The sequence below is a fragment of the Schistocerca nitens genome, unplaced genomic scaffold (genome assembly GCF_023898315.1).
Source record: "Schistocerca nitens isolate TAMUIC-IGC-003100 unplaced genomic scaffold, iqSchNite1.1 HiC_scaffold_468, whole genome shotgun sequence".
Classification (NCBI taxonomy): domain Eukaryota; kingdom Metazoa; phylum Arthropoda; class Insecta; order Orthoptera; family Acrididae; genus Schistocerca; species Schistocerca nitens.
In genome coordinates, this window is record NW_026046001.1 from 7073205 (window position 1) to 7082421 (window position 9217).

At 62.5% G+C, this 9217-nt stretch overlaps 1 protein-coding gene across 1 annotated transcript; it reads right to left on the reverse strand.

The window, feature by feature from the left end:
- Positions 1-295: 295 nt before the first annotated feature.
- On the reverse strand, positions 296-8942 carry LOC126232303 (trichohyalin-like). The gene is made up of 4 exons (XM_049942587.1): positions 6642-8942; positions 4660-6526; positions 2566-4502; positions 296-2365 (listed from the first exon to the last, which is right to left on the reverse strand). The coding sequence occupies exons 1-4, from the start codon at positions 8940-8942 to the stop codon at positions 296-298; spliced, it is 8175 nt and encodes a 2724-aa protein (XP_049798544.1).
- Positions 8943-9217: the final 275 nt, after the last annotated feature.

Here is a 9217-nt window from a genome sequence, read left to right on the forward strand (position 1 = left end):
GCGCAGCCGCTTCTGCGCAGCCGCTTCTGCGCAGCCGCTTCTGCGCAGCCGCTTCTGCGCAGCCGCTTCTGCGGAGCCGCTTCTGCGCAGCCGCTTGTGCGCAGCTGTTCCTGCGCAGCCGCTTCTGCGCAGCTGTTTCTGATTTTCTGATGAGACTCCACTGCAACAGCATGGGTGACGAACTCCGTACGCGCGCGTGGTCTAGAGATCCTACCACGCGCGTACGGGATTCAACTTTACATGTTCAACTGCCCAAAAAACATTGAACATGGAGGTACGCTCCTGTAACCGGAGGCTATAGAGTGTTTCTGCGCCGCTGTTTCTGCGCCGCTGTTTCTGCGCCGCTGTTTCTGCGCAGCTGTTTCTGCGAAGCTGTTTCTGCGCAGCTGTTCCTGCGCAGCTGTTCCTGCGCAGCTGTTCCTGCGCAGCTGTTCCTGCGCAGCTGTTCCTGCGCAGCTGTTCCTGCGCAGCTGTTCCTGCGCAGCTGTTCCTGCGCAGCTGTTCCTGCGCAGCTGTTTCTGCGCAGCTGTTCCTGCGCAGCTGTTCCTGCGCAGCTGTTTCTGCGCAGCTGTTTCTGCGCAGCTGTTTCTGTGCAGCTGTTCCTGCGCAGCTGTTCCTGCGCAGCTGTTTCTGCGCAGCTGTTTCTGCGCAGCTGTTTCTGCGCAGCTGTTTCTGCGCAGCTGTTTCTGCGCAGCTGTTTCTGCGCAGCTGTTTCTGCGCAGCTGTATCTGCGCAGCTGTATCTGCGCAGCTGTATCTGCGCAGCTGTTTCTGCGCAGCTGTTTCTGCGCAGCTGTTTCTGCGCAGCTGTTTCTGCGCACTGTTTCTGCGCAGCTGTTTCTGCGCAGCTGTTTCTGCGCAGCTGTTTCTGCGCAGCTGCTTCTGCGCAGCTGTTTCTGCGCAGCTGCTTCTGCGCAGCTGTTTCTGCGCAGCTGTTTCTGCGCAGCTGTTTCTGCGCAGCTGTTTCTGCGCAGCTGTTTCTGCGCAGCTGTTTCTGCGCAGCCGTTTCTGCGCAGCCGTTTCTGCGCAGCCGTTTCTGCGCAGCCGTTTCTGCGCAGCCGTTTCTGCGCAGCCGTTTCTGCGCAGCCGTTTCTGCGCAGCCGTTTCTGCGCAGCCGTTTCTGCGCAGCCGTTTCTGCGCAGCCGTTTCTGCGCAGCCGTTTCTGCGCAGCCGTTTCTGCGCAGCCGTTTCTGCGCAGCCGTTTCTGCGCATACGTTTCTGCGCAGCCGTTTCTGCGCAGCCGTTTCTGCGCAGCCGTTACTGCGCAGCCGTTTCTGCGCAGCCGTTTCTGCGCAGCCGTTTCTGCGCAGCCGTTTCTGCGCAGCCGTTTCTGCGCAGCCGTATCTGCGCAGCCGCTTCTGCGCAGCCGCTTCTGCGCAGCCGCTTCTGCGCAGCCGCTTCTGCGCAGCCGTTTCTGCGCAGCCGTTTCTGCGCAGCTGTATCTGCGCAGCTGTATCTGCGCAGCTGTATCTGCGCAGCTGTTTCTGCGCAGCTGTTTCTGCGCAGCTGCTTCTGCGCAGCTGCTTCTGCGCAGCTGCTTCTGCGCAGCTGCTTCTGCGCAGCTGCTTCTGCGCAGCCGATTCTGCGCAGCCGCTTCTGCGCAGCCGCTTCTGCGCAGCCGTTTCTGCGCAGTCGTTTCTGCGCAGCCGTTTCTGCGCAGCCGTTTCTGCGCAGCCGTTTCTGCGCAGCCGTTTCTGCGCAGCCGTTTCTGCGCAGCCGTTTCTGCGCAGCCGTTCCTGCGCAGCCGTTTCTGCGCAGCCGCTTCTGCGCAGCCGCTTCTGCGCAGCCGCTTCTGCGCAGCCGCTTCTGCGCAGCCGTTCCTGCGAAGCCGTTCCTGCGAAGCCGTTCCTGCGCAGCCGTTCCTGCGCAGCCGTTCCTGCGCAGCCGTTCCTGCGCAGCCGTTCCTGCGCAGCCGTTTCTGCGCAGCCGTTTCTGCACAGCCGTTTCTGCGCAGCCGTTTCTGCGCAGCCGTTTCTGCGCAGCCGTATCTGCGCAGCCGTTTCTGCGCAGCCGTTTCTGCGCAGCCGTTTCTGCGCAGCCGTTTCTGCGCAGCCGCTTCTGCGCAGCCGCTTCTGCGCAGCCGCTTCTGCGCAGCCGCTTCTGCGCAGCCGCTTCTGCGCAGCCGCTTCTGCGCAGCCGCTTCTGCGCAGCCGCTTCTGCGCAGCCGCTTCTGCGCAGCCGCTTCTGCGCAGCCGCTTCTGCGCAGCCGCTTCTGCGCAGCCGCTTCTGCGCAGCCGCTTCTGCGCAGCCGCTTCTGCGCAGCCGCTTCTGCGCAGCCGCTTCTGCGCAGCCGCTTCTGCGCAGCCGCTTCTGCGCAGCCGCTTCTGCGCAGCCGCTTCTGCGCAGCCGCTTCTGCGCAGCCGCTTCTGCGCAGCCGCTTATGCGCAGCCGCTTATGCGCAGCTGTTCCTGCGCAGCCGTTCCTGCGAAGCCGTTTCTGCGCAGCCGCTTCTGCGCAGCTGTTTCTGATTTTCTGATGAGACTTCACTGCAACAGCATGGGTGACGAACTCCGTACGCGCGCGTGGTCTAGAGATCCTACCACGTGCGTACGGGATTCAACTTTACATGTTCAACTGCCCAAAAAACATTGAACATGGAGGTACGCTCCTGTAACCGGAGGCTATAGAGTGTTTCTGCGCCGCTGTTTCTGCGCCGCTGTTTCTGCGCCGCTGTTTCTGCGCCGCTGTTTCTGCGCCGCTGTTTCTGCGCAGCTGTTTCTGCGCAGCTGTTTCTGCGCAGCTGTTTCTGCGCAGCTGTTTCTGCGCAGCTGTTCCTGCGCAGCTGTTTCTGCGCAGCTGTTTCTGCGCAGCTGTTCCTGCGCAGCTGTTTCTGCGCAGCTGTTTCTGCGCAGCTGTTTCTGCGCAGCTGTTCCTGCGCAGCTGTTCCTGCGCAGCTGTTCCTGCGCAGCTGTTTCTGCGCAGCTGTTCCTGCGCAGCTGTTCCTGCGCAGCTGTTCCTGCGCAGCTGTTTCTGCGCAGCTGTTCCTGCGCAGCTGTTCCTGCGCAGCTGTTCCTGCGCAGCTGTTCCTGCGCAGCTGTTCCTGCGCAGCTGTTTCTGCGCAGCTGTTTCTGCGCAGCTGTTCCTGCGCAGCTGTTCCTGCGCAGCTGTTTCTGCGCAGCTGTTTCTGCGCAGCTGTTCCTGCGCAGCTGTTTCTGTGCAGCTGTTTCTGCGCAGCTGTTTCTGCGCAGCTGTTTCTGCGCAGCTGTTTCTGCGCAGCTGTATCTGCGCAGCTGTTTCTGCGCAGCTGTATCTGCGCAGCTGTATCTGTGCAGCTGTATCTGCGCAGCTGTATCTGCGCAGCTGTTTCTGCGCAGCTGTTTCTGCGCAGCTGTTTCTGCGCACTGTTTCTGCGCAGCTGTTTCTGCGCAGCTGTTTCTGCGCAGCTGCTTCTGCGCAGCTGCTTCTGCGCAGCTGTTTCTGCGCAGCTGTTTCTGCGCAGCTCTTTCTGCGCAGCTGTTTCTGCGCAGCTGTTTCTGCGCAGCCGTTTCTGCGCAGCCGTTTCTGCGCAGCCGTTTCTGCGCAGCCGTTTCTGCGCAGCCGTTTCTGCGCAGCCGTTTCTGCGCAGCCGTTTCTGCGCAGCCGTTTCTGCGCAGCCGTTTCTGCGCAGCCGTTTCTGCGCAGCCGTTTCTGCGCAGCCGTTTCTGCGCAGCCGTTTCTGCGCAGCCGTTTCTGCGCAGCCGTTTCTGCGCAGCCGTTTCTGCGCAGCCGTTTCTGCGCATACGTTTCTGCGCAGCCGTTTCTGCGCAGCCGTTTCTGCGCAGCCGCTTCTGCGCAGCCGCTTCTGCGCAGCCGCTTCTGCGCAGCCGCTTCCGCGCAGCCGCTTCCGCGCAGCCGTTTCCGCGCAGCCGCTTCCGCGCAGCCGCTTCCGCGCAGCCGCTTCTGCGCAGCCGCTTCTGCGCAGCCGCTTCTGCGCAGCCGCTTCTGCGCAGCCGTTTCTGCGCAGCCGTTTCTGCGCAGCCGTTTCTGCGCAGCTGTTTCTGCGCAGCTGTTTCTGCGCAGCTGCATCTGCGCAGCTGTTTCTGCGCAGCTGCTTCTGCGAAGCTGCTTCTGCGCAGCTGCTGCTGCGCAGCCGTTTCTGCGCAGCCGTTTCTGCGCAGCCGCTTCTGCGCAGCCGCTTGTGCGCAGCCGCTTGTGCGCAGCCGCTTCTGCGCAGCCGCTTCTGCGCAGCCGCTTCTGCGCAGCCGCTTCTGCGCAGCCGCTTCTGCGCAGCCGCTTCTGCGCAGCCGCTTCTGCGCAGCCGCTTCTGCGCAGCCGTTTCTGCGCAGCCGTTTCTGCGCAGCCGTTTCTGCGCAGCCGTTTCTGCGCAGCCGTTTCTGCGCAGCCGCTTCTGCGCAGCCGCTTCTGCGCAGCCGCTTCTGCGCAGCCGCTTCTGCGCAGCCGTTTCTGCGCAACCGTTTCTGCGCAGCCGCTTCTGCGCAGCCGCTTCTGCGCAGCCGCTTCTGCGCAGCCGCTTCTGCGCAGCCGCTTCTGCGCAGCTGTTCCTGCGCAGCCGCTTCTGCGCAGCTGTTTCTGATTTTCTGATGAGACTTCACTGCAACAGCATGGGTGACGAACTCCGTACGCGCGCGTGGTCTAGAGATCCTACCACGCGCGTACGGGATTCAACTTTACATGTTCAACTGCCCAAAAAACATTGAACATGGAGGTACGCTCCTGTAACCAGAGGCTATAGAGTGTTTCTGCGCCGCTGTTTCTGCGCCGCTGTTTCTGCGCCGCTGTTTCTGCGCAGCTGTTTCTGCGCAGCTGTTTCTGCGCAGCTGTTTCTGCGCAGCTGTTTCTGCGCAGCTGTTTCTGCGCAGCTGTTTCTGCGCAGCTGTTTCTGCGCAGCTGTTTCTGCGCAGCTGTTTCTGCGCAGCTGTCTCTGGGCAGCTGTTTCTGCGCAGCTGTCTCTGCGCAGCTGTTTCTGCGCAGCTGTTTCTGCGCAGCTGTTTCTGCGCAGCTGTTTCTGCGCAGCTGTTTCTGCGCAGCTGTTTCTGCGCAGCTGTTTCTGCGCAGCTGTTCCTGCGCAGCTGTTTCTGCGCAGCTGTTTCTGCGCAGCTGTTTCTGCGCAGCTGTTTCTGCGCAGCTGTTTCTGCGCAGCTGTTCCTGCGCAGCTGTTCCTGCGCAGCTGTTTCTGCGCAGCTGTTTCTGCGCAGCTGTTTCTGCGCAGCTGTTCCTGCGCAGCTGTTCCTGCGCAGCTGTTTCTGCGCAGCTGTTTCTGCGCAGCTGTTCCTGCGCAGCTGTTTCTGCGCCACTGTTTCTGCGCCGCTGTTTCTGCGCAGCTGTTTCTGCGCAGCTGTTTCTGCGCAGCTGTTTCTTCGCATCTGTTTCTGCGCAGCTGTTTCTGCGCAGCTGTTTCTGCGCAGCTGTTTCTGCGCAGCTGTTTCTGCGCAGCTGTTTCTGCGCAGCTGTTTCTGTGCAGCTGTTTCTGCGCAGCTGTTTCTGCGCAGCTGTTTCTGCGCAGCTGTTCCTGCGCACCTGTTCCTGCGCACCTGTTCCTGCGCAGCTGTTCCTGCGCAGCTGTTCCTGCGCAGCTGTTCCTGCGCAGCTGTTCCTGCGCAGCTGTTCCTGCGCACCTGCTCCTGCGCACCTGTTCCTGCGCAGCTGTTCCTGCGCACCTGTTCCTCCGCACCTGTTCCTGCGCACCTGTTCCTGCGCACCTGTTCCTGCGCAGCTGTTCCTGCGCAGCTGTTTCTGCGAAGCTGTTTCTGCGCAGCTGTTTCTGCGCAGCTGTTTCTGCGCAGCTGTTCCTGCGCAGCTGTTTCTGCGCAGTTGTTTCTGCGCAGTTGTTTCTGCGCAGCTGTTCCTGCGCAGCTGTTTCTGCGCACCTGTTCCTGCGCACCTGTTCCTGCGCACCTGTTCCTGCGCAGCTGTTCCTGCGCAGCTGTTTCTGCGAAGCTGTTTCTGCGCAGCTGTTTCTGCGCAGCTGTTTCTGCGCAGCTGTTCCTGCGCAGCTGTTTCTGCGCAGTTGTTTCTGCGCAGTTGTTTCTGCGCAGCTGTTCCTGCGCAGCCGCTTCTGCGCAGCCGCTTCTGCGCAGCCGCTTCTGCGCAGCCGCTTCCGCGCAGCCGCTTCTGCGCAGCCGCTTCCGCGCAGCCGCTTCCGCGCAGCCGCTTCCGCGCAGCCGCTTCCGCGCAGCCGCTTCCGCGCAGCCGCTTCCGCGCAGCCGCTTCCGCGCAGCCGCTTCCGCGCAGCCGCTTCCGCGCAGCCGTTTCCGCGCAGCCGCTTCTGCGCAGCCGCTTCTGCGCAGCCGCTTCTGCGCAGCCGCTTCTGCGCAGCCGCTTCTGCGCAGCCGCTTCTGCGCAGCCGTTTCTGCGCAGCCGTTTCTGCGCAGCCGTTTCTGCGCAGCCGTTTCTGCGCAGCCGTTTCTGCGCAGCCGCTTCTGCGCAGCCGCTTCTGCGCAGCCGCTTCTGCGCAGCCGCTTCTGCGCAGCCGTTTCTGCGCAACCGTTTCTGCGCAGCCGCTTCTGCGCAGCCGCTTCTGCGCAGCCGCTTCTGCGCAGCCGCTTCTGCGCAGCCGCTTCTGCGCAGCCGCTTCTGCGCAGCTGTTCCTGCGCAGCCGCTTCTGCGCAGCTGTTTCTGATTTTCTGATGAGACTTCACTGCAACAGCATGGGTGACGAACTCCGTACGCGCGCGTGGTCTAGAGATCCTACCACGCGCGTACGAGATTCAACTTTACATGTTCAACTGCCCAAAAAACATTGAACATGGAGGTACGCTCCTGTAACCAGAGGCTATAGAGTGTTTCTGCGCCGCTGTTTCTGCGCCGCTGTTTCTGCGCCGCTGTTTCTGCGCAGCTGTTTCTGCGCAGCTGTTTCTGCGCAGCTGTTTCTGCGCAGCTGTTTCTGCGCAGCTGTTTCTGCGCAGCTGTTTCTGCGCAGCTGTTTCTGCGCAGCTGTTTCTGCGCAGCTGTTTCTGCGCAGCTGTCTCTGGGCAGCTGTTTCTGCGCAGCTGTCTCTGCGCAGCTGTTTCTGCGCAGCTGTTTCTGCGCAGCTGTTTCTGCGCAGCTGTTTCTGCGCAGCTGTTTCTGCGCAGCTGTTTCTGCGCAGCTGTTTCTGCGCAGCTGTTCCTGCGCAGCTGTTTCTGCGCAGCTGTTTCTGCGCAGCTGTTTCTGCGCAGCTGTTTCTGCGCAGCTGTTTCTGCGCAGCTGTTCCTGCGCAGCTGTTCCTGCGCAGCTGTTTCTGCGCAGCTGTTTCTGCGCAGCTGTTTCTGCGCAGCTGTTCCTGCGCAGCTGTTCCTGCGCAGCTGTTTCTGCGCAGCTGTTTCTGCGCAGCTGTTCCTGCGCAGCTGTTTCTGCGCCCCTGTTTCTGCGCCGCTGTTTCTGCGCAGCTGTTTCTGCGCAGCTGTTTCTGCGCAGCTGTTTCTTCGCATCTGTTTCTGCGCAGCTGTTTCTGCGCAGCTGTTTCTGCGCAGCTGTTTCTGCGCAGCTGTTTCTGCGCAGCTGTTTCTGTGCAGCTGTTTCTGCGCAGCTGTTTCTGCGCAGCTGTTTCTGCGCAGCTGTTCCTGCGCACCTGTTCCTGCGCACCTGTTCCTGCGCAGCTGTTCCTGCGCAGCTGTTCCTGCGCAGCTGTTCCTGCGCAGCTGTTCCTGCGCAGCTGTTCCTGCGCACCTGCTCCTGCGCACCTGTTCCTGCGCAGCTGTTCCTGCGCACCTGTTCCTCCGCACCTGTTCCTGCGCACCTGTTCCTGCGCACCTGTTCCTGCGCAGCTGTTCCTGTGCAGCTGTTTCTGCGAAGCTGTTTCTGCGCAGCTGTTTCTGCGCAGCTGTTTCTGCGCAGCTGTTCCTGCGCAGCTGTTTCTGCGCAGTTGTTTCTGCGCAGTTGTTTCTGCGCAGCTGTTCCTGCGCAGCTGTTTCTGCGCACCTGTTCCTGCGCACCTGTTCCTGCGCACCTGTTCCTGCGCAGCTGTTCCTGCGCAGCTGTTTCTGCGAAGCTGTTTCTGCGCAGCTGTTTCTGCGCAGCTGTTTCTGCGCAGCTGTTCCTGCGCAGCTGTTTCTGCGCAGTTGTTTCTGCGCAGTTGTTTCTGCGCAGCTGTTCCTGCGCAGCCGCTTCTGCGCAGCCGCTTCTGCGCAGCCGCTTCTGCGCAGCCGCTTCCGCGCAGCCGCTTCTGCGCAGCCGCTTCCGCGCAGCCGCTTCCGCGCAGCCGCTTCCGCGCAGCCGCTTCCGCGCAGCCGCTTCCGCGCAGCCGCTTCCGCGCAGCCGCTTCCGCGCAGCCGCTTCCGCGCAGCCGCTTCCGCGCAGCCGCTTCCGCGCAGCCGCTTCCGCGCAGCCGCTTCCGCGCAGCCGTTTCCGCGCAGCCGCTTCCGCGCAGCCGCTTCCGCGCAGCCGCTTCCGCGCAGCCGCTTCCGCGCAGCCGCTTCTGCGCAGCCGCTTCTGCGCAGCCGCTTCTGCGCAGCCGCTTCTGCGCAGCCGCTTCTTCGCAGCTGTTTCTTCGCAGCTGTTTCTGCGCAGCTGTTTCTGCGCAGCTGCATCTGCGCAGCTGTTTCTGCGCAGCTGCTTCTGCGCAGCTGCTGCTGCGCAGCCGTTTCTGCGCAGCCGTTTCTGCGCAGCCGTTTCTGCGCAGCCGCTTCTGCGCAGCCGCTTCTGCGCAGCCGCTTCTGCGCAGCCGCTTCTGCGCAGCCGCTTCTGCGCAGCCGCTTCTGCGCAGCCGCTTCTGCGCAGCCGCTTCTGCGCAGCCGCTTCTGCGCAGCCGCTTCTGCGCAGCCGCTTCTGCGCAGCCGCTTCTGCGCAGCCGCTTCTGCGCAGCCGCTTCTGCGCAGCCGCTTCTGCGCAGCCGCTTCTGCGGAGCCGCTTCTGCGCAGCCGCTTGTGCGCAGCCGCTTGTGCGCAGCCGCTTGTGCGCAGCCGCTTGTGCGCAGCCGCTTGTGCGCAGCCGCTTCTGCGCAGCCGCTTCTGCGCAGCTGTTCCTGCGCAGCCGCTTCTGCGCAGCTGTTTCTGATTTTCTGATGAGACTCCACTGCAACAGCATGGGTGACGAACTCCGTACGCGCGCGTGGTCTAGAGATCCTACCACGCGCGTACGGGATTCAACTTTACATGTTCAACTGCCCAAAAAACATTGAACATGGAGGTACGCTCCTGTAACCGGAGGCTATAGAGTGTTTCTGCGCCGCTGTTTCTGCGCCGCTGTTTCTGCGCCGCTGTTTCTGCGCAGCTGTTTCTGCGAAGCTGTTTCTGCGCAGCTGTTCCTGCGCAGCTGTTCCTGCGCAGCTGTTCCTGCGCAGCTGTTCCTGCGCAGCTGTT